We start from the raw sequence: 25,378 nt of genomic DNA on the forward strand, positions 1-25,378 counted from the left end.
AAAGGACTTCCCACATAAGACCTTAACATGAAGACTTTTAATAGAAGTTTCTTCACTTTCCTGCCATTCCTTAAGACTCTGTTCCTTAGAGCTGCAGGAAATTACAGAACATCTTATATAAATCCATTCTACTTTAAGAAAACCTGAATTTGCAAAAGCAGCTATAAAAGAGCAGGTTTAAAAAAAAGCAGCTATAAAAAAGAAGCTTAATTTCCCCAACTTAAATCATTCATGCACTACTTTTATGGTTTTTGTCATACTGAACACACAAGCAGTTTTTATTTTTATTCCTTTTTAAAAAATTTAAAAGAAATTCAAAGCTTTACTACTACCGTAGAAGGAAAAAAGAATATTACTTGCCTTATAAATAATTCTATAAATACAATTAAAATAGAATTCTGCTGAGAAATGACTAACCACTGTAACTTGCTACAGACACATTAGCACCAAGCTGTTTAATAAGAATTGAAAAGACTGAAAATTAATTTAATCCCTGTCCAGGTAGGGTAGGAAAGGGTAAATTACACATCCATATTACCCAGGAGTTACCAAGAGGGGCTTGTTAAATACGTAAAATTATTTGACTAGTCTTTTCAGCATCACCTTTTGGTCACTGGCACTAAAAATACCAACCACAGTAAAAGATGACTTAATAAAATCTGTGAACTCATTAACAGAAAATTGAAACTGCTGCCTCACAGGAACCGGATATAAAATATACTGTAAATTGTGTATTTCTGTAACATTTTACATTCACAGCAAAATTTTTAATCACTTAGTGTAGGGTCCTTGAAGGAAGATTTCATCAAAGTTTAGTTCTTAGAAATTTAGCAATCTTAGACCAACCCTTCTGTTGTTTCCTAACATTTTAGTACAACACGCCTTTAACCAGGTAACTTCATAGACCACCACTAGGCTGCAAGTACAGAAAGTACACTTTTACGTACGTCAAAGTGTGTACTGAACTTGGTCAGTGATACTCAAACAAAACACGAAACCCCTCCAGCTCCTGCCCCCTTTCAGCTTTATCTCTCAAATACTACCAACCATCCCATCCTAGCTTATTAAGGCAGATGTCAAGGAGTTTCAAGTGTCCCTGATGTTTAGCCAGCCATTACCACCTCAGGAAAGACACCAGGGCCTCTCTTACTATCCGTTTTCTAAAATATTCTGCTTCACCTAGAGTAAGCTTCAGGCATTCAAGGACACCCTTCAACCTATGAGCATTGAGGACAAAAATATAACATAGCAGCTATTAAAATTAATTATTTTTCTCTCTTAGGCTATTTCAGAGCAGTTCGCCAGGAACCTGTCCAATTTGGAGAAATTGGAGGTCACACCCAAATCAATTATGTCCAGTGGTATGAATGTGGGACCACAATTCCTGGAAAATGGTAGATGCTGCAATCACGTTCAGAAGTGCCTTCTGTTTCATCATGGCAAAAAAATAATTGGAAACAGTATGGTATTTGTCACATGCATTTAAAGCTCTTATGTTTACTATGTATAAAAGTTTAAAATCTAATTAATGGCAATATTAGATGTTTACTAGAAAGATTGCTAAGAATATTTATCAGGTTTTACAAAGTCATTTAAAGAAAGCAAAATATTGACATTAACAGAATAACATTTTTGGGGAAGCTGGCTCCCTGTTCATGGTATTTTAAGAGATCATTTGTATATTATTTATCACACTGTTGTAATGATGTTTCGAGATACTTTTATAACAAAATTAACATCAAAAAACTAATATACTTTTTAAAAAATACTTACTTTTATTGTGTATTCTTCCTACTGGTGAGTTAAGTCCATAAATCTCTACTTGGTTTAACTTATTAGATCAAATTATCTTCAGCATATATATCTGGGGGAAAAAGGTGCTAATATTCACATGTTTATTTAAACTTCAACTTTTTAGCAACAGCTGAATATCTTTTCTGAAGCATTTAAATAGTTAACCATTCGTGACAGTGTACATTTCCTCAAATATCTGCAAATTATTGAAAAGATTTTGTTTGAATCAGTGAATTTCATTTCAGCTGTAAATGGAATTGAGAATTATATATAGCGTTTCAAAAATACATATTTTTTTCTTTCTCTACCCATAAACATGTTACAATGTCTGAATGTTCTTTGTCAAACTAAACTATCCCTTTAAGCAGTTGTGTTCCTACTGTTTTTAATATAATTCTAATCAAGCTATATACAGAGACTGACTGTAAAGTCTAAGCACAAAAGGATAATGCATGATGAGATCCCTGCCATTTTATAAGATATTTACTATATTTTTACACAGAAGATCTCTAGGGAATGAATGTATCAGGGGCTGTTTTCATAATTCTGTCTAACCCAACCTGTAATGAAAATCTGACTCGTTTTTATGTAAAAAAAAAAAAAAAGTAATTTTCTTCTTCGTTTGGGGAGGGAGATGGGAATGCTGCATTGTTGCCCTCATCCTTAAAGGACCTTTCTGTGCTCACCACCTTTCACCACGCTTCAGTTTTATCAATACTTACTTCATTTTATATTTTTCAAACAAAAGTATAAACTCTGCAATAAAGAGATGTAGTTTTTTTTAAGAAGACTGAGTTCTTCATTTCTGAATGGTTCATTTCTATAAGGAAAATCACAAGTTATTTAGGATCTACCAAACCCCCCTTGTATCTTTTAATACTATTCTATCATCTATCTATCTATCTAATCTATTGTGTTTGTTTATATGTAATGCTAATCTATCTTCTTGTGAAATCTATTTTAGTTTAGTTTCATTGTTTTAAGCCAAAATCAGGACAAAATTCAGCAGCACTGTGCTTCTCTGAATGGAAAGGCATAAGATAAAAGGTCTATACTTCATTTTAAGACCAAAACATCAATAAGGATTTGTTTGTTTTTTCTCATTTATATATATATATATATATATATATATATATATATATATACACACACACACACACACACATAGTGTCAATGACTAAATTAAATTACAAGACCACTAATGGAGTCAATCATCTTTCTTTATTAACCTATCATCAATGTTTGTTTGTTTGTTACATTTATACATAATATCTAGTCTTCGCAAAGGGATCTACTTTACTTTAGTACATCATGTTAATAGTAAAAAGCCAAGTAAGATGGCTGAACTTCAACCTAGCATTTTAATATCCTCTGGACAAGGCAAGCTAGAAAGTCAATCAATCAATCACTTTGCACACATGTAAGAGTAGTGTTCCAAAATAACTAGGGAGCTGCTACAATTTTAAGCAGGGGAGGAAAAAAACTTTCATTTTGGTCTTTTTTTTCTTCCAGCAAATTAACTTTCAATTAACAGCAACAATGATATCATAAAAAAATGCTCTGCTTTTTAAACTTCTGAACTTCAATACTAATTAAAATAGTAGTACTGGAGTCTTTTGGGAGGCAAACAGCTAGCAGCTACATTCATCAGTGTAACTAACTGAGCCTCCTTATCGATAACCTGGTCCAGGTTGGGTATAGCCCTGACCAAAGGGAGGACGGCTACGTGCGTAAGGGTTTGACCCGCTCGGAAGAGGGGTCATGGTACTCCCAGGAGGTGGAGTGAAACCCGGTCTTGGTTGATAGGCCCCGGGTTGGCTTGGAGCCATTCCAGGTTGTGAGGCAGGGGCCACAGTGTAATTAGTGGGCTGAGAAGTCTGGGTAGTGTAGGTCTGTGGAGGGTAACTGCTCGCCTGGTACTGCTGCGGCGGCTGAGCAGGAAGTTGCTGAGGCTGACCAGAGAAGGCAGGAGCCGGTGCCTGGGAAGCTGGCTGCTGGCCATATCCCTGGAACTGCTGAGGTTGCTGGGGTCCAGTCTGCTGACTGTAGCCTGCTGAAAAGGCAAAACGTACATATCTTATTTTTCCTTTTGGTGACCATTTTCCAGAGAATTAGTCCTACTGTTATGGACAAAAAAATGACGAGAAATTTAACAAACTTAATCCTAAGTATTTATGCAACAAGTAGAGTAGCAGAGTCTATATTTCAAGACCACATAGTATCCAAGAAGCACTTTCTAGACAATTCTGTAAACCCTCTAAAATTAAAACCACTATATATACTTCTACTTCAACTCCTCCTACACTGTATAATCCCTGAGAGCAAATTCCTGTTCTAGCATAACTCCCAGTATAGAGTAGATGTTCAAATGATAAATGTAGGAATTAATGCAAAAGCTAGTCATTAACCTGGTTCTGAGGGGCCTGTTTAATAACAGTACCAAATAAAAACACATTTTATTTGTAGAGAATGAATATTTTTAAATGAAACAATGGTGCTACAGATACATCTTATTGTGCTAATGAGATGCTTTAAGGTTTATTCACTCTATAAAAACTAAGCCGTTTAAGAATAAATATTAAGTGCCAATTTTCACAATCCTTAAAATCTTTCTTTTAGATTTGGTATCTGATGCTTTTGCCTTTACAATTCAAAATTCTGGCTTAGCAGTAACAATGTAACACACAGAAAGCATATCATATTGCCCCACAAAAATCAACATCTATATTCATTAGTTACTAGGATGTAAAGCCTTTTAAAATAAAAGGTCTGCTTCACTAAAAACTTTTATCTCTACCATGAAACACACCTGCAGCTACTTGCAATGAAACCTCTCCATTGACTGGAATCCTGTCAGCATTAAATACCAGATACATAAGAAAATTATTAAAATATGTACAACCCTGCATTTAAAAAAATAAAAAGGATTGAATGAATTTGAGTATATTCTGAACTCACCTTGAACCTGGGTTCAAAATTTACTCATGAAAGAAACCTTTCTGACATAGTCCATGAATAAAACTGGAAAAGGTCACAGAGGGAAACTGCCAAACCAGCAGAGTGTCAAAGATGGTCCAATGTTAGCACCACCACTTAAGAGTCTCCAAGCAGTGTTTAGTTGACTATTTCCATATCTCCCAGATTCAAGTTAATAGGACTAGCAGGATCAGAAATACAGAGATAATAATTCGAAAAGAACTAAACTTTACTCAGTGAAGACCCTGACTAAAATCATTAAGAGCAAGCTTAATTTTTAATAAGTAAATCAAATATCTAATGCATTTTACTCATGGCAGTACCTAAATACTGAACTAACGTCAATTCATGATGAAACCTTGATGTCATACAATTTCTCCTATCCTCTACATAAAATTTTTTTACTGTAAGTTTTTGGAGAAACAGAAGGACTCAGCTTTTATACTGAAAATATCTATTCGACTTAAGATTGTGAGCAAAAAAAAAAAGCTGTCTTCTCATCCTGGAAAGTGAAATCTAAACTGGCTTTTTAACAGCATCTGGGGACAATCATATCTAATTTTCAAGCGAGGGAATAACCCCTAAGGGCCTAAGATGCTGTTTCATTAGCAACCTATTAGTCTTTGACCATAATATAGCAATACCTCTATATGTATATACTCTCCTCCTCCCACCACCATCCCCTCCCTTGAAAAACAAAATAAATGAGTAACTTTGGTGCAAATCACCAGAAATGGCAAGAAATGGAAATCCTGTGGTTCTCTGAATAAATGAATTTTAAAGAACAAGGAGTCATATGGTCCACAAAGCCTAAAATATTTACTATCTAGCTTTTTATGGCAGAAAAGTCTGCCAACCCCTGGTCATGGTTGGAGAATGTAGAATGATACAGGGAAGTAATTAACTACAAAGTCAAAGGTACTGGGTTCTGGTCTGGTTCCCCCACTAAATGGCTGCATGTCCTTTGATGCATCACAACTCTCTGAACCCTAGTTGTCTCATTTATAAAATGAGTGGGTGGGACAAGATCAGTGGTCCCCAACCCTGGTTGCACTTTAGAATGACGTGCAAAGCATTTAAAACAAAAAAGCCTGAGTCCCATCCTCGACCAAATAAAACAAGATCACTGTGAGTAGAGCCCAAGCACCTGTAACTTTCAAAAAACACCTCTCCAGGTGATTCTGAACTATGGTGAAGACTGAAATCCCCTGGATTAGATAACTAGGTCTTTTCCACTCTAATATCTATTATTTCTACAAATTATATAATTTGTAACACAGATTTTCTTTAAAGGACTGCATCCTGAAAATAACCTTCCCCCAATATTATAGTCCAAGTTCAAATTCATTCCACCTATTTTATATAATTAAAAACTAGCAGCTACAGGTTAAATCACTCCATAGCAAATCCAATCCAAATAAAAATTGTTCTTTGTGTTAAAATATGTCAAACTCCAATGGTAGAATTTTATGGTCTAATTCAGGGGGTCAGCAAACGTTTTTCTGTAAAGGACCAGACAATAAATATTCTAGGCTTTGGGGGCGACATGGTTTCTGAAACTTTTAACGGCAGAGGTGGCGTTTTCACCGTAAGTTCCAAGCAGATTTAAGGGGGAAAAAAGGGCACACACTTGCTTTAAGAATAGTTGTACCCTGTCATTTTTATTGAGGAAAATGATTAGGCTTTTTTGAGTGGGAGATCCTTAGGCTCACTGGCAGCAGTCTACTACATGGAGCTTTAATCTCAAGACTTTTCGATGATACCTAAGTTAATGTTTATATTAAGTGAGATAATGTGTACACAAGGGATTGCTAATGAGGTTGACTGTTTTCCCCCCTGTATTTATTGCATGTTCTTTGCTCATTTTTGTAGAGTTAATCTTACTACTTTTCTAAAATTACAGTTGAAATTTTGATACTTAAATCTCTGACTGTAAAACAAGAGTTGAACGCAAAATTCTCAGATAAAACAAACGTAAAAATTACCTGAATTATAACCACAGTATTCAAAGCTACACTGAGATTTTTATGTTCTTAGTTGCCTGAATTACGTTTTACACAATTCTACTTTTATGGCCTGTTTTTGGTATTCCTACATACTTTTGGGAGATTTAAAAACCTATGTAGCTTAATTTGGTTCTCATTTAATAAGACCACCTCTTTCCATGTTCCATGGAAAGTTCCATGAGGGAACTGTTAATGCTTTTACAGTTACTAAGAGTACACTGGGATAATGTGTTACATATAATGGAGGAAAAAATGTTGCATTTTTGTAGCTCTACATGACCCAGCAGGTAAGTCATCGCATCAGTAGGAGGTAACTTTGTATTAAAAACTTTTTTATACTACAGGTTATTACTGAATCATCTACTATGATTGTAAGTTTTACTTGCCCACTGGAAAACTGAAATGGTGATTTACAGTAAACATTTTTATGCAAAATATTTAAAAATAAATAAAACAAGTGTTATTTTTCCCCCAAAATAAATACTTAATACCTACTATAACAAATCAAGGAATTAGGAGGAAAGAATTAAAGTTTCTCAAGTACAGAGACAGCTCCCTCTGGACACCCGCTCACCTGCATACTGAATACCGTACTGCTGCGTCGGCTGGGGCGGCGCCTGTGGCTGAGTGCCATAGCCAGCCTGCTGCGGGTACTGCTGGTACATCTGACCTAAAGGAGACGAGACGAGGCAAAGAGGCAGGTTTAACGTGGCAGAAGAGAAACGCTTTCAAAGCACATTGAATTCTCTCCCCATTCACACACATAAACACACTGAGAACCAAGACACAAGAATGTGTTTGTTCCCCTTTAACTGTCTATGAAGGAGAGAAGAATGATCAATTTAACAAGTGTGGCCACTCTGCTGTGGAATAACTGCAGAGAACTCTTATCGGCAGCAAATAACACGAGTGGTTACTTCAGAAATTCCAGAAAAACTAATGTTTCCAAACCCAGCTGCCCACAGATATGTACTACTAATGTTCCATAAAAATCAATAAATAAAAATTTGAGGAAAGGGGCAAATACCATTAACAGCTCCTGTGATTTCCAAACACATAAGAATTTACTGGTTCATGTCTTTATCATCTCTGCTACTTCACAGTTGTTCTAATGGTGGATTTAGCTAGATCTAATGCCTAGAGAGCAATAAAACTTGCACTGTAATATCTAGCTAGAATTGAAATTTTTAAAAAATCTAGCTAGTATTTAAATCTTTAAAACAACTTTATGTTGCTGAATCTTTAAAAAATACTCAAACTACCTGCTGTTAATCAAAAGACAACAGGTAAATAGCATACTTTTGGCGGAAAAAGACAATGACTAAAAAAAAGTCAATGCATTATCTAGTGCCATTCAAACTGAGATGCAGGAGGCAGCTAGTGCTCACAGGCTGCAATCCCAGGACAGAACCCACGCTACTGGACTGGGTGCCCAGCCCTACGTACTGCAGCACTAAATGAGCTATGCCCTTATTGATAGTCGGATTACTTCCTAGCAAGCAGTGGTATGCTTTTTATGATAGAAATAAAATTTGCTTAACTATTTTTAAGCTATTAATCCTCTTCACAAATACAACCAAAAACTGACAAAAAGTTTCTTAAATGCTTTCTTAATGGTTCAAGATTTATCGATAGCACAAAAGGTAGTACAGAAGTTAACCACCTTTTAGAAGATACTGCCTTAATCCTAGATCGTATTTCATAACTAAATTTTAGAACAGAAGTGACCAGAATCCGGTACAGAAATATAATCAAAGGGGAGGAATATGCAGAGCATTTGACAGTGGGTTCTAATTCCTAGAAATCAGAAGAATTAACCCTACAATACAAAAATGAGCAAAGAACACACTATGAATACATAGGGGAAAAAAAAATCAACCTCATTAGCAATCCTTTTTTCAGTACAGAAAGATTAAGCAACTTACCTGGAGTCAATACATCACAGCTAGTAAGAACCATCACCAGAACCCAGGCATAACTCTAGAGCGTTAGCTTAAAAGGAGTTTTGTACATGTTATCTCATTTAATATAAACATTAACTTAGGTATCACCAAGAAGTCTGAGATTAAAGCTCCATGTAGTAGACTGCTGCCAGTGAGCCTAAGGATCTCCCACTCAAAAAAGCCTAATCATTTTCCTCAATAAAAAAATGACAGGGTACAACAATTCTTAAAGCAAGTGCACGCTCTATTTTTTTCTCAATCTGCTTCGAACTCATTGTGAAAATGCCGACCCTGTGGTTAAATACTATCTCTACAAAGTATTTCTTTTACTTATTTTAAATACACTTCATTCAAGTCCAAAACGGGACTCTCACTCTCTGTCAGAGTATTCTGAAAATTAAGAAGTCTGTGTTCAGTTGTAAACAAGGAAGAACAACTTGACATACTTGAAGAAGGAGAGAGCTACAGGATATATTAAGTGAAAAGGCAAGGTGCCAACAGAGTTTAGAGTAAGCTGTGATCTGAGGGAAAAAAATATATAAGCTACGTTTTGTGTACTGTATTTTCAGAAAGAATCAATGGTAGAAAAAAGTAAAAGCAATAAAACATATTACCTAGGGAGAAAGAGACTAGGATGAAGCAAAGAGTAATGGTGAGGCTTCTAGGCCTACACTTCGTGACACAGATTGGTAGCCAGCCTCTATGATGACCCTCAGTGACTCCTGCACATGTACAGCGTATGATAAGGGGTTGGTATCCTTCATAGTTTTAGAAATTAGAAAGATTAACTCCACAATACAAAAATTAGCAGAGACCAAGCAATAAACACGTGAGTATTCACTCTCTTGTGTAGTCCCCTCACACTGAATAGAGCTGACCTCTATATCATTAGAATATTGCAGAAGTGACAATGACATTTCCGAGGACACGTCATGAAGGACAGCCATCTCCTATCACTGTCTTGATCATTCACCCTGGTGGAAGCTGCCTGTCATGAGGTCACCCAAGCAGCCTAGGAGATCCATGTGGTGAGGAAATGAAGCCTCCTGCCAACGACCATGTGAGGGAGTCATCTTCGAAGTGAACCCTTCAGTGCAGGTTAAGCTTCAGATGACTGTAAGCTCATGAGGGACCTGAGCAAAAACCACCAAGCTAAGGGTCTCCCAGATCCCCGATTCTGAAACTGTGAGATAATAACTGTTTGTTGTTTTAAGCATCTATGTTTTGGCGTAAATTGTTAACATAGCAATAGTTAATTAACATACATAGTTTTGACTTTAGAAACATGTAGGGTTGACAGCTATTAAAAAAAAAAAGACTTAAGACACACAATCAAATGGAAAATGTGAACCTTGTTAGACTCCTAACTTGAACAAGCCCCCAACTGTAATAAAGTAACTATGAGACAACTACAGAAATTCAAATATAATGTGTTGACATTAAGAATCACTTAATCACTTAAACCACATGGAAAAGAATATGAAAAAGAATATATATACGCCTAACTGAGTCACTCTGCTGTACAGCAGAAATTAACACAACATTGTAAATCAACCATATTCAGTAAAGTTTTAAAAAAAAGAATCACAATATTATGTATAATAATGATACAGTGATTACATTAAAAAGAAAAGAGTATCATTTAGACATGCATACTAAAATAATTGAGTGAAAAGAGGGGAGTGGAGGGGGCAAGACAGATGAAAAAAGAATGCTAAAATATTAGTAAGTGTTGAAGCCACATGACAGAAACATGAAGAATTTGATTATTCTATCTCTACTTTTGCATGTTTCAAAATTTACATAATAAAAGCTACTTTAAAAGTCTACTCAGCTTATCCATTTTATTGGCATATGATTTTACAGGTTTCAATTATATCCTTGTCACCTTTTTAGCTTGTCAAACAGCAATACTTCCTAGCCTTTGATGACTTTTAGTGCTCTTTTCTGTATCCTTGCCACTTTTTTATTATGTTTTTGGCAACTACTCTAGTGCACACAGCTTTCCAGTAACAGAGGCACCTGCCTTAGGTGAAAAAGGATAATATTGTCCATTCTGTTTCTTTTCATGAAGCTTAACATTTTGTTGATCCTTTTAACTGAACAACATATTAAGACTAAAATCCTTGGGAAGAAAATTTACAAATCCAAGGTCCCTTTTATGGAATTGAAATAATAACTCAGAATTATTTATTTTAGATTATTTCATATTCTATTCTAAGAAATTGCTATTATTAATTATTAGTAGTAGATTTTTATGTTGATTATTCTGCTGAAATTATAACCAGCAGTTGATCTAACTAACTGGTGATGCCAGGGACTCATTATATATCATAAGTCAAAAAGTATTCATTAAAGTAGCCTGTAATTCACCCTGGGAATCTGTAAATGACTGATACATTAATCTAGAGCTGTGCTATCCAATACAATAGGCACTAGCCACATATGACCACTAATAAACACCTGAAATGTGGCCAGTCTTAACTGTGATATGCTGTACGTGTTTTGAAGTGTTTCAAATGGATGTCACACCCCAGATTTCCAATATATAGTATGAAAACCAGAATGCAGAACATTAATAACTTTTTAATAATGATTACATGTTGATACACTGGATATACTGGATTAAATTAAATGTATAATGGAAATTAATTTTACCATTAAAAAACTTTTTTAATGTGGCTAATAGAAAATTTTAAATTACATGTAGCTTCCATGGTATTTCTTTTAGATAGCACTGATCTAGAGATTCACCTCCACAATGCTAATCTATTGACTGATGTCACATTAATAACTGTACAAATTTTTCATTACAATGTACATTACAATGTTTTAATGTACACTAAAAAGTAACGGCTTTAGGAAGGAATACAATTAATGCCACCCTAAAGAAATTCAATTCACACCAAATGGTGTCAACCTGATGCCTCTAGAAAAGGGAACTTGGTTGCTGGGAGTCAGAAGTGGGAAACAGCATTTTCTAATTTCCACTGTATATCCTTTTATATTATTAAAGTTTTACCTATTTGAAAATAAATTTTCCATTAAAACAAACCCCTGATAGAATAATTTGAGATATTGTTAGCAGAGCCTTAAATCCCATTCCTTTATAAGTGAACAGCAAACATTATTTGGTACAATTACCCTTCCAACTGTCATCCTACAACAGTATACACGGCTTAAAATGGGATTTTTTTTTTTTTTAAAGAGATGTTAGTTCATCTGATATAGCCATTAAACTCCCATCATATCCAAACTCTGCTTCTTCCTCCCTGTTTCAGACACATCTGCCTCAATTCTAGCTTATTCCAGTTCTGGCAGTTGCATCTTGGTACAAAGGAAAGACTATGACTGAAGTTGGTTGAGAAGAGGCTTTAGCAGTAAGAAATTCCTCCCAAACCACTCATTTATCAGCAAAATGCCACCTGCTACTCTCTATCACTATCATTCATCCAATGGGACAAACCTAAAAAGTACCACCACAGAATAATTAGAAATCCATTACAAAAGTGCTCGGTTCATTTTAGACTGTTTTGGAGGGTTTGTTTGTTTTAATGTGATTAATAAACTCAGTCACTTGCTTCTCGTGCTGAAAATACATCCTGTCACACCACCTGGCCCCTTTACGCAAATAGAGCACCACCTGGTGATTGTTTTAAAGTAAAACATAGGGCTTTAAAGGGCCTAACAAGCATGGGCAATTCAAAGAAATAACATTTTAACATCTAGAAGGAACCCTAGATGAGTAACCCCGAGGCCACGTTCTGCAGCGCTCCAAGGGTTTCAATGAGGCACCTCAGTGTCTGCTGTCCTGAGCTTGCGGCCCCTCAGTCCCCTTCAACAATGGCAGTGATCCCTTACTTGTTTTAAATACTGAGCTTTTAAGTTCTATTTCATTCAGGACTAAAGACCCTCTTTTAAAACCACTGATTTAGTCCAATTTTCACAATTTACGGTGGGAGAATATAAAAACCCAGAGAGATTAAACTGCTCCTCTGAGAACACATCATTTAGAGAAGAAAAGTCTGATTTAAAATACATTGCTTTTTCCACGAAAAACATATTGCTAACTGTACAAAAATATAAACGGCTATTTATCTCTCAATAAAACTACTTAACTAATGTTATGCTTTACCTCTATTTTTTAAATTACAAAAATAATACACAGTTGCAAGAGGGGAAGGGAGAAGGGAATAAAATAGCACCTAAATATTATGCTTTAAACATTTTTAGGTTTTTTTCCTTTTCAATAATCAGAAGCATACCTGACCATTGTTCTATTTGGTTTTTTTAACCCAAAAGTATACTATGTCAGTACATCAAAAATTTTTACAACCGTGTTCATAGCGCGAATGCACATGTAAGCTTTTCACCGTTACCAACAATGCCGTAATAAACGTTTCTGCACATGTACCTTTCCGCACGTGTGCTCTAAGCTCTATTTTACCTTCACTCTGACCTGCTTGAGTCTGAGCTCCTGTATATGGTGGCTGCTGTGGCTGAACTCCTGGCGGGTGAGCAGCAGAGGAGGAGGAAGCAATGCTGTCGGGAGTTCCTGAACGGTCCTCGGCAGGAGCACTGGGTGGCCCTGGGTGGTCATGAAAAGTCAGCTCAGTTTCTAATACAAGACCTGTCCCCAACAAGCTCAATAATAAGTTTGGTTAAGAGACTAAAAATAAAAGCACTATAGAATAAGCGCAACCCAAATGCAGCCTTATATACTGATGTATATACTTTTTTCCTTTGCTCCAAGCTCTCAAGAATCCAAAGCTACAACTGGAAATCCTTCCCTACAAAGTGTGGAGTGCTACATTCCTGAGTCCTAAACTCCCCCTGCAAAAACCAAAACTCACCTCTGCGATACCAATATCCACCACTTTATGTAATCTATTTTTAGATCAACCAAAAGTATCATTCTTTTTTTTAAAAAAATAAATTTATTTATCTATTTATCTATTTATTTTTGGCTGCGTCAGGTCTTTGTTGCTGCGTGCCGGCTTTCTCTAGTGGCGGCGAGAGGGGGCTACTCTTCATTGCGGTGCGCAGGCTTCTCATTGCGGTGGCTTCTCTTGTTGCGGAGTATGGGCTCTAGGTGTGTAGGCTTCAGTAGTTGTGGCGAGCAGGCTTCAGTAGTTGTGGCTCACAGGCTCTAGAGTGCAGGCTCAGTAGTGGTGGTGCGCGGACTTAGTTGCTCCGCGGCATGTGGGATCTTCCTGGACCAGGGCTCGAACCCGTGTCCCCTGCATTGGCAGGTGAATTCTTAACCACTGTGCCACCAGGGAAGCCCTCATTTCATTCTTCAATGGGCCTCCACTGCCCATAAATCAAGTTCAAGCCTCTAGCTTGGTATTCAAGGGTCCAAACATTTCTCACCATTCCTCTTCTCACATGCCCCCTTCAGTTAAACTAACCTATTCCCTATTCCCCCAATAGATCTAATACTTTTTCTGCCTCCATTTCATTAATCACTGTTCCCTTCACTGTCCCATTTTCACATATCTAAATAAACATTCCTTAAAACTCAGTTATAACTCCACACTTCTAGTAAGGCTTCTTCACCCATAAGTACTTTTCTCCACTTGCGAACTTCTATGGAGTATACTTTTATTAAGACCCTTACCAACTTCTACTTTGTATTTCTAAAGAGGCCTCACCTTCCCTCTTAGACTTGGAGCTCTTTTGGCCAGGCCCCTTTCTGACTCCTTCCGTCTGCCTCACAAGGCCTCGCTCTCTTACACATGGAACCACTCAAAATTCCTCTAAAGTCATGAACAAAGGAGTAGATGGAGAGAATCTGCTACAGCTCCAATACTGTAACAGGCAAAAAAGACATTCTGAAGATAACTGTAGATTATAGATATGTTTACTTCTTTAAGGTCTTGTTGTTTGGGCAATATAGAAGAATGGTTAAAAGCACAATTTCTGGAGCCAGACTGCCTAGGTTCAAATCCTAATGCTGCCACTTAGTAGCTGTGTAACTTTGGGCATGTTACTTGATCTCTTTCTGTGCCTCAGTTTCCTCATCTGTACAAAAGAAATACTAATTCCTATTTCATAAGGTTACTGTAAGGATTGAGTTAATAAGAGCTTATAGCAAATACTTATAAAAGTGGTTATGGGGGAGGGGCAAGAAGTGTAGGGGATTAAGAGGTACAAACTATCAATACTATATATAAAATAAGTAAACTACAAGGATATATTATACAACACAGAGAATATAGCCAATATTTTATAATAACTATAAATGGAGTATAACCTTTAAAAATTGTGAATCACTATGTTGTACACCTGAAACTTTATGTAATATTGTACCATCAACTATACCTCAACAAAAAGTATTAAAAAAAGAAATATATTAAAACATTATTTAAACATATTAATATATTTAATAAAATATATTAAAAATGAAGATTAAAAAATGATTATACAGCAAGAGCTTACAAAAGTGAATACCACTTAGAAAGCTCCCCATAAGTACTCGCTATTACTAGCAGACTAATTTCCCTGAGGGCCAAACCTCTATCCTTTGCACTGGTATATCCCAGAACTTAGCACTGTATTAGAGGCACATAGTTGGAAGCTGATAGTCCAGATATTGATGAGAACCTAAACTAGGATAATGGTAGTGGTAATGCAAGAGAAACTGATGACTGCCAGAGTAAAACAGACAGTCGCTCCTGCGTACCACCATTTCACTGATATTTATCAACATGTAGACAAATAAATACATACACATGTCCCTCCTAAGAAGCATAACACAGATAACACAAAGACACTATGTTATTATCCTAAAAAAATATTACTTTGACTCCTCTTTTCTTCCTTGTACATAAGCTATTAGTTAATGTTGCTCTTCCTAACATAATAGTTCATCCCTCCATGTACACATTCACTGCTGTAGCCAAGTTTTTCACATCATAACCTGAGTAACTTTACAAAGTATCCTGGCATTTTCTATGTGTACAGTTTTTCCTACTTCAACATACAAAGCTACCAGAAAAATGGTCTTCAAATATAATATGAATCACAGTAATCATATTAGTCTGGTCTATACTATATTCTAATCAAAAATTTTAAGCCTGACTTCATATATAACTATTTACTCCCTCTATCTGGCATATCTTGAAGTCTTAAATATTAAGAAGCTGTAATATTAACTCATATTTCAGTTGCTCTAAAAATGTGTTTTTCAGATGGACCACTTATGTGATGTCTTCCTTTGCCAAGAACATACATCATATACAAGTATTTGCCTCTCTTTTTCAGAATGTCACACAATTCTCTTTAATAAATAATCCCATAAAAGTCTCAAAGGATTTTTTGTACTAATTTTCTTTTTCTATCTTTCCAGTTACTGATAATGGCAAAGTAAACTGATCAGGTAAAACCTCCCACAAATAACTTAAAAACCTGGACAAAATTGAAGAAAACAACTATTTGAAATGACTGGAGGTCAGCCAAATGTCAGCAGACACCAAGAAAGAGCTTACCCCCAATGGACTTACAACAGGTGAGAATTGCAAACCCCAACCTCTGCAGCTCCAACCACAGAAAACCAGTGTTAACTTCATGGTTGGTCAAGCTGCCAGAAATTTGAGGGGAAAAGCCCTTGGGTAAGAGAGTCACTGAAGGAATGAGACCTAAAATATGAGTATAAGCTCAGTCCCAAACCCCCAGCTGACCATGGGGGTAGGAGGGGAGAGGGTGACACCAAGAGGGCACAGAAGAGAAAGCAGCACATCTAGAGCTGAAAGGACTTAGCAGAGCTGTCAGCTGCTATAATCCAGGAGGAAGAAGAAGGAGTAATTTGAGTAAATACTAGAGCAGCAGTAACAAAAAATCCTCACAAGAACCTAAAAGAATCCCAAGTCTTTGCTGAAATAGCTCAGCTGGGAGAGCATTAGACTGAAGAATACCAAGTTATTAGAACATATTAACCACAATGTCCAGTTTTCAATCAAAAACTGTCAGATGTGCAAAGAAACAGGAATATGTGACCCATACTCAGTTTTCCCTGAGGGAAAGAGCAGAAGAAACTGACTCCAAACAGGCCCAGATGCTGGATGTAGCGAACATTTCAAAGCAGCTTTATAAATAATTTTAAAGAATTAAATAAAAATACCTTCAATAAATTAAAGGGAAATACAATCTTAATGAATGAAAAGGTAAGGAATCTTAACAGAAAAAACTAACACTATAAAAAGAACCAAACGGAAATTCTAGAGCTGAAAGCACAATAACTGAGAGGTAAAATTCACTAGAAAGGTTTAACAGCAGATTGGAAATGGTAGAAAAAAATCAGTGAACATGAAGAGTGATCAACAGGAATCATCCAATCCGAAGAACAGAGAGAAAAAAGAGTGAAGAAAAATGAACCTCAGACAGCCATGGGACAATCAAGCTCTCCAGTGTACGTGTAACTGGAATCCCAAAAGAGAGAAAGCAGAAAAAATGTTGAAGAAATGATGCCCAAAACATAAAAAGAAAGCACAGTATAGATGCTGTTTTAAGGTTAAAAACATTCAAATAAAAGCAGTTTCTACACTAAATTAAACCAGAAATCTTCATTTAAATTGCCTTAATTTAAGATCAAAAGAAAGAATAAGATATCAAATATAATTTAAATCCAGCAACACATCTAAAATAAGATTATAAATGATTCAGATTTTTAAAAAAATAAACCTTCTGAATTCTACTTCTGATAAAATTTACCTGAACCAACAGAGGTTATTCTTTAAAGAGGACAGTTCTATTGCCTGGGAGAGGGCATGAGAAAGCTTTCCAGGGTGCTGGAAATCATCTACATCTTGATCTTGTTGGTATTTTACATAGGGTATATACATATGTAAACATTTATTGAACTGAACTCTTAAGATCTGAGCACTTCACCATATCCAAGTTATCTTCCATTAAAGAAGGAAAGAAGGAAAGGGAAGGAAGGAGAGGGGGAATAAAGGATGGGAGGAAGGCACTAACTTACCTGAAACCTGATCATCTGTTAAGCCAAATGCTGACATGACATTTTTATTGATTTCATCTTGGTTTTTTAAAGGATCAAAAGCTGACATACTTGCTGCCATAACCTGAGTAGACTGTTTCCCAGAAGAATCAGAAGCAGCAGGCTTTTCTTCCCTACTATCCACAGTATCTATAAAAGAAATAAGCAAAAACTTGTTTCTCTTTTATCTATACTCAGTAAGGCCTAAAAAATATATGACAGCAAAATATATAAGTGCACATACTCTGGAATGTTGAGGGTAACTCTGAAAATAGGATTATAGATAATTTTACTTTCTTCTTTGTACTTGTTTATATTTTTGTTTGTAAAATCAGGAAAAAAGGTCAAAAAGAAATGCAAAATAGATAAAATTTTTTGGAAAAGCTATTATGTATGTCCTTCCCTAAGAATTATCAGATGAGAAAAAAAAATACAAGCACCTTTACAGACAGAAACATTTCTACCCTTCTTTTTGAAGACCTATGACCTATATCCTAGTATCAGACTCATACTGTGCACTAATGCTTTATTTTCTAAAAGGATAAAAAAGCTTAACTAAAGTTATGATATCAACTTTTATGTTTTATTTTTACTTGTCTTCTGGTTCATTACTAAAGTACATGGAAACCTCAAGCCAATACATACTTTTAATTTACTATGTCTTCCTTTAAAATACTTATTACTTATTACAGATAAAAAGATACGTGTCTGAGATTTGTTCAAAATAACATGGGAGGGGTAGAAATGTGTGCGAGTATAGATGGCATGATACTATGAATTGACAACTGTTGAAGCTGTGTGGGTTCATGAAATTCATTATAGTATTATGCCTCCGTTTGTATATGTTTCAATTTTTCCATAATAAAATATTTTGAAAAATAGAATTTTAAACATTATGAGCAGGAAAAGTTTTAAACCATGCTTTTCTTCTAAGGATACTAAGGTACTAAACAGGCATTTACACTACCTTGTGAAAGAAAAGGGGTTCAAGAATAACCTACATTTTATAAATAGAAACTTAAGGCGAACATATTAAAAAAACTGAAAACGAAACAAGTTAAAAGAATACTGCTAACCACTTACTCAAATAACAGACAATTATCAATTCCTTTCTGTCACCAACCAAGTAAATGAACATCAGTTATTAGATCATCTCTGTGGTCAAGACCAAATTTATCTTGTGAAAAAATGCACGGACTAAGTGGAATATAAGCACACATGGGCTTACAGCTCTCATTTATTCCTATCATCCCTCTAGTTACATTAATATTTCCTAAATTTCTGCAAGAAAGCTTCTGTAACTACTCCTTTAAAATAAGTCTGCCAGTCACCCACCTTCCTCACCAATTTCCCTCCTCTAATTCCAAGGCCACATCCCAAGAGCACATCACACCAATCTTATGATTACTTCCCCTCACACTGCTACCTTCCACTACCTATGCATACTTCCACTTAGGGCAAACTACATTCACCAGAAAACACAATATATGTCCACTAGTCCACTACTTGCTCCAGTAGCTACTGCAGAGCTACTGCTACAGGTCAATCCAGTATTTAAGGTGGCCTACACATCATCTGCCTCATAGAGGAAACCAAATGTCCAAGCAAGAGTCCAAGGAGTCCATTACAGAGGTAGAGTGCTGAAAAACATAGGCAGCTATATGTTTCTGGGTGAGGGCAAGGCACAGCATTCTAAAGAGCACTGACAGCTGAGTTGTAGTTTTGTTTGGTGAACCAAACTTTCAGTTTCTGATGTATCTTTTTGGCCTATTTCATGTTTTTTTTTTTTCTTGAGATTATTAAATCAGAATATGTTCTAAGAGCTTAGAAGCTTAGGAAATTTCATAAAATAGGTAAGCAATCTAAGTACAGGAGAGGAAAAAAAATAAGTTACAACCATCTATAAAAATAAAGCATAGAATGTATTTTATAGGACATTCCATCCAAAAACAGCAGATTACACTTTTGTCGCAAGTGCACACAGAACATCCTCCAGTACAGATCAAATCTTGGGTCACAAATGAAGCCTTGGTAAATTTAAGAAAATTGAAATCATACCAAGCATCTTCTCTGACCACAATGCTGTGAGATTAGAAACAAATTACAGGGAAAAAATCATAAAAAAACACAAACACATGGAGGCTAAACAATACGTTACTAAATAACCAAGAGATCACTGAAGAAATCAAAGAGGAAATTAAAAAATACCTAGAGACAAATGACAACGAAAACACGACAATCCAAAACCTATGGGAAGCAGCAAAAGCAGTTCTAAGACAGAAGTTTATAGGAATACAATCCTACCTCAAGAAACAAGAAAAATCTCAAATAAACAATCTAACCTTACACCTAAAGGAACTAGAGAAAGAAGAACAAACAAAACCCAAAGTTCATAGAAGGAAAGAAAACATAAAGATCAGAGCAGAAATAAATGAAACAGAAAACAATAGCAAAGAACAATAAAACTAAAAGCTGGTTCTTTGAGAAGATAAACAAAATTGATAAACCTTTAGACAGACTCATCAAGAAACAGAGGGAGAGGACTCAAATCAATAAAATTAGAAATTAAAAAGGAGAAGTTACAACAGACACTGCAGAAATACAAAGCATTATAAGAGACTATTGCAAGCTACTCTATGCCAATAAAATGGACAACCTGGAAGAAATGGACAAATTCTTAGAATGCTATAACCTTCCAAGACTGAACCAGGAAGAAATAGAAAATATGAACAGACCAATCACAAGAAATGAAATTGAAACTGTAATTAAAAATCTTCCAAAAATCAAAAGTCCAGGATCAGATGGCTTCACAGGTGAATTCTACCACACATTTAGAGAAGAGCTAACACCCTTCCTTCTCAAACTCTTCCAAAAAATTGCAGAGGAAGGAACACTCCCAAACTCATTCTACAAAGCCACAATCACCCTGCTACCAAAACCAGACAAAGATACTACAAAAAAAGAAAATTACAGGCCAATATCACTGATGAATATAGATGCAAAAATCCCCAACAAAATACTAGCAAACAGAATCCAACAACACATTAAAAGGATCATACACCATGATGAAATGGGATTTATCCCACGGATGCAAGGATTCTTCAATATACACAAATCAATCAATGTGATACACCATATTAACAAATTGAAGAAGAAAAACCATATGATCATCTCAATAGATGCAGAAGAAGCTTTTGACAAAATTCAACACCCATTTATGATAAAAACTCTCCAGAGAGTGGGCACAGAGGGAACCTACCTCAACATAATAAAGGCCATATACGACAAACCCACAGCCAACATCATTCTCAATGGTGGAAAACTGAAAGCATTTCCCTCTAAGATCAGGAACAAGACAAGGATGTCCACTCTCGCCACTATTATTCAACATAGCTTTGGAAGTCCTAGCCACAGCAATCAGAGAAGAAAAAGAAATACAAATTGGAAAAGAAGAAGTAAAACTGTCACTGTTGCAGATGACATGATACTATACACAAATAATCCTAAAGATGTCATCAGAAAACTACTAGAGCTAATCAATGAATTTGGTAAAATTGCAGGATACAAAATTAATGCACAAAAATCTCTTGCATTCCTGTACACTAACACCAAAAGGTCAGAAAAAGAAATTAAGGAAACAATCCCATTCACCATTGCAACAAAAAGAATAAAGTACCAAGGAATAAACCTACGTAAGGAGGTAAAAGACCTGTCCTCAGAAAACTGTAAGACATGGATGAAAGAAATCAAAGGGGACACAAACAGATGGAGAGGTACACCATGTTCCTGGATTGGAAGAATCAATATTGTGAAAATGACTATACTACCCAAAGCAATCTACAGTTTCAATGCAATCTCTATCAAATTACCAATGGCATTTTTTACAGAACTAGAACAAAAAATCTTAAAATTTGAATGGAGACACAGAAGACTCAAAACAGCCAGAGCAATCTTGAGGGAAAAAAATGGAGGCGGAGGAATCAGACTCCCTAACTTCAGACTATACTACAAAGCTACAGTAATCAAGACAATATGGTACTGGCACAAAAACAGAAATATAGATCAATGGAACAGGATAGAAAGCCCAAAGATAAATCCACACACCTATGGTCAACTTATCTATGACAAAGGAGGCAAGGATATACAACGGAGAAAAGACAGTCTCTTCAATAAGTGGTGCTGGGACAGACCTACTAGAGAATGGACTTGAGGATATGGGGAGGGGGAAGGGTAAGCTGTGACAAAGTGAGAGAGTGGCATGGACATATATACACTACCAAACGTAAAATAGATAGCTAGTGGGAAACAGCCACATAGCACAGGGAGATCAGCTCGGTGCTTTGTGACCACCTAGAGGGGTGGGATAGGGAGGGTGGGAGGGAGGGAGACACAAGAGGGAAGAGATATGGGAACATATGTATATGTATAACTGATTCACTTTCACTTTCTTATAAAGCAGAAATTAACACACCATTGTAAAGCAATTATACTCCAATAAAGATGTTAAAAAAAAAAAAAAAAAGTGGTGCTGGGAAAACTGGATGGCTACATGTAAAAGAATGAAATTAGAACATTCCTTAACACCATATACAAAAATAAACTTAAAACGGATTGAAGACCTAAATGTAAGACCGGACACTATAAAACTCTTAGAGGAAAACATAGGAAGAACACTCTTTGACATAAATCACAGCAAGATGTTTTTTGACCCACCTCCTAGAGTAATGGAAATAAAAACAAAAATAAACAAATGGGACCTAATGAGACTTAAAAGCTTTTGCACAGCAAAGGAAACTACAAACAAGCAAAAAGACAACCCTCAGAATGGGAGAAAATATTTGCACATGAATCAATGGACAAAGGATTAATCTCCAAAATATATAAACAGCTCATGCAGCTCAATATTAAAAAAACAAACAACCCAATCCAAAAATGGGCAGAAGACCTAAATAGACATTTCTCCAAAGAAGACACACAGATGGCCAAGAGGTGCATGAAAGGCTGCTCAACATCACTAATTATTACAGAACTGCGAATCAAAACTACAATGAGGAGGCTTCCCTGGTGGCGCAGTGGTTGCGAATCTGCCTGCCAATGCAGGGGACATGGGTTCGAGCCCTGGTCTGGGAAGATCCCACATGCCGCGGAGCAACTAGGCCCGTGAGCCACAACTACTGAGCCTGCGCATCTGGAGCTTGTGCTCCGCAACAAGAGAGGCCGCGACAGTGAGAGGCCCGCACACCGCGATGAAGAGTGGCCCCCGCTTGCCGCAACTAGAGAAAGCCCTAGCACAGAAACGAAGACCCAACACAGCCAAAAATAAATAAATAAATATTTTAAAAAAACACACTACAATGAGGTATCACCTCACACCAGTCAGAATGGCCATCATCAGAAAATCTACAAACAACAAATGCTAGAGAGGGTGTGGAATAAAGGGAACGCTCTTGCAGTGTTGGTGGGAATGTAAATTGATACAGCTACTATGGAGAACAGTATGGCGGTTCCTTGAAAAAACTAAAAATAGAATTACCATATGACCCAGCAATTCCACTACTGGGCATATACCCAGAGAAAACCATAATTCAAAAAGACACATGCACCCCAATGTTCACTGCAGCACTATTTATAATAGCCAGGTCATGGAAGCAACCTAAATGCCCATCAACGGATGAATGGATAAAGAAGATGTGGTACATATACACAATGGAATATTACTCAGCCATAAAAAGGAATGAAATTGGGTCATTTGTAGCGACGTGGATGGACCTAGAGACTGTCATACAGAGTGAAGTAAGTCAGAAAGAGAAAAACAAATACCGTATATTAACGCATATATGTGGAATCTAGAAAAATGGTATACATGATCTTATTTGCAAAGCAGAAATAGAAGCACAGACATAGCGAACAAATGTATGTATACCGGGGGGAAAGAGGTGGTGTGGGAGGAACCGGGAGAATGGGATTGACATATATACACTAATATGTATAAAACAGATAACTAGCAAGAACCTGCTGTATGAAAATTAATTAATTTAATTAAAGAAAAAAAGCATAGAATGTATTATTCAGTTCATTAAGTAACTCGGATAGGACACAATGACTAGAAGGATGGCCACATAAAGAAATAATACATGATATAATTTCCAAGATGCAGAGAAGAAACCAATTTTTAACATCTTTTCCATTAACATAGGTGAGATGTTAACAATAAAACATATGAACACCTGGAAATAAACTGATAAAGAAAAGCAGTATGTGGAGAGAAATAAGTGAATAGAAAGGTTGTTTCACCAAAACCAAAAAGCTTACAAATCTATTCCTTAGAGCAGAATATAGACTACTGTAGGTTTCTGCACAGTACTGGCTCTACTTGTTGAATTCTGATCTAAGTTTCATAATATTCTACAGATGCTTTAACTCCTTCAAGTTATATGCAAATGTAGTTGTATCAGCATCTATGATTTCTTCTGGGAAAATGGTCAAAAGTTTTCTTCAGATCCTTGACCTAAAATTGGAGATTTTTGTTTGGAGAGATAGGATTCAGAAAAGGCCATTTGCTTTGACCTGAAATATAAAAGGTTTCACCATAAGGAGGCCAGAAGGATCTCACTGTAGTATTTCAGCACATCTCTTTAATATGTTCTGAAATCTGGAAGTGAAACTAGAAATTACTAATCAATCACCAAATATTTATCAAGCCATCTACCACTAACACAACTCCACATGGCTGGAGGAAGAGGGAAATGACGGATAATGCATCTTTAACTAAATCAAACAAAACTCCAAAATTTAAATGGGGCCAAAAAGAGAGTATCTCAGAATCTAAAGGTTGCAAGGGATTATACAATGCCACTTTTCCACAAAACTATCTTCTATTAAGCCCCTTACAGCCAGTCATCCAGAGTCTATAAAATACTACTATTTCACAATATGGACAGTTTTAAGCATGTGAAACTTATATGCAAACACAAAAATTATTTTTTAAAAAGTGTTTATTTTTAAAGTGCAACATCTAATATTAAAAGTTGAGGAAAGCAAGTCTTTTAAAATCTACTTTCAACACATACTTAAATTTCAGTCTATATTTTATAATATATTTGGTCCCCAAACTATATTCAGTTCCAAATTTGTCAATAAACCTTGCTTTATCTTAATGTAAATAGTACATGTCATATGTAAAATGGAAAAAAATACATTTTTCTTTGCATATTATGAACACTGTGCTTAAGATAAACTATACACCATTTGAGTGTACTAATCTAAGATTACTTTTTTACTTGAAACTATTAATACTTCATATATCACATAAAATTCATGAAATGATTTCCATTACTATGGTTCATTAGTTAACTATTACATTGAAAAGGGTTCAAGAGTCAAAGGGGTTTGAAAACCAACCTATGTCATAAACCCAGGAGTCTAAGACTAGCTGTAAAACAATCATCCAGAGAGCACTTTAACAATGGGATCCCCGGGCCCTGCCCTCCAAGAGGTCTGGGATGAGATCCAGGAATTGGTATAATAAAATCTCCCAGTAATCTTAATGAACGGCCAGGTTTGGGAACACAGATATGAATATTAGCACAGATGCAGGAATAAGAAAGGGTGACAATGCAGGTGCCATCCTACTCCTGCTGAAGAAGAGTTAGAAAAAAAAT

The 25,378-nt window shown here is 36.0% G+C and overlaps 2 protein-coding genes across 17 annotated transcripts in view; one reads left to right on the forward strand and one right to left on the reverse strand.

Annotated features, from left to right (window-relative positions):
• ABI3BP (ABI family member 3 binding protein) overlaps positions 1 to 2,582 on the forward strand; it is a 263,791-nt gene extending 261,209 nt beyond the window's left edge. For all 12 annotated transcript variants that reach the window (XM_007164013.2, XM_007164015.2, XM_028168601.2 and 9 more), the window contains one exon: positions 1,283 to 2,582. In XM_007164013.2, coding sequence (XP_007164075.2) covers positions 1,283 to 1,398 — 116 coding nt within the window. In that variant the 3' untranslated portion in view covers positions 1,399 to 2,582. The remainder of the gene's footprint in view (positions 1 to 1,282) is intronic.
• Positions 2,583 to 2,996: 414 nt separating this feature from the next.
• Positions 2,997 to 25,378, reverse strand: part of TFG (trafficking from ER to golgi regulator) — a 36,904-nt gene continuing 14,522 nt past the window's right edge. The window contains exons 5-8 of one of the 5 annotated variants that reach the window (XM_028163838.2): positions 17,700 to 17,867; positions 13,179 to 13,307; positions 7,351 to 7,446; positions 2,997 to 3,844 (exon numbers count right to left, since the gene is read on the reverse strand). In XM_028163838.2, coding sequence (XP_028019639.1) covers positions 3,465 to 3,844; positions 7,351 to 7,446; positions 13,179 to 13,307; positions 17,700 to 17,867 — 773 coding nt within the window. In that variant the 3' untranslated portion in view covers positions 2,997 to 3,464. Of the gene's footprint in view, positions 3,848 to 7,350; positions 7,447 to 13,166; positions 13,308 to 17,699; positions 17,868 to 25,378 lie in introns of all 5 variants that reach the window. The other 4 variants (XM_007164024.2, XM_028163825.2, XM_007164023.2 and 1 more) reach the window with 4 other exon arrangements.

The sequence above is a fragment of the Balaenoptera acutorostrata genome, chromosome 4 (assembly GCF_949987535.1).
Source record: "Balaenoptera acutorostrata chromosome 4, mBalAcu1.1, whole genome shotgun sequence".
NCBI lineage: Eukaryota > Metazoa > Chordata > Mammalia > Artiodactyla > Balaenopteridae > Balaenoptera > Balaenoptera acutorostrata.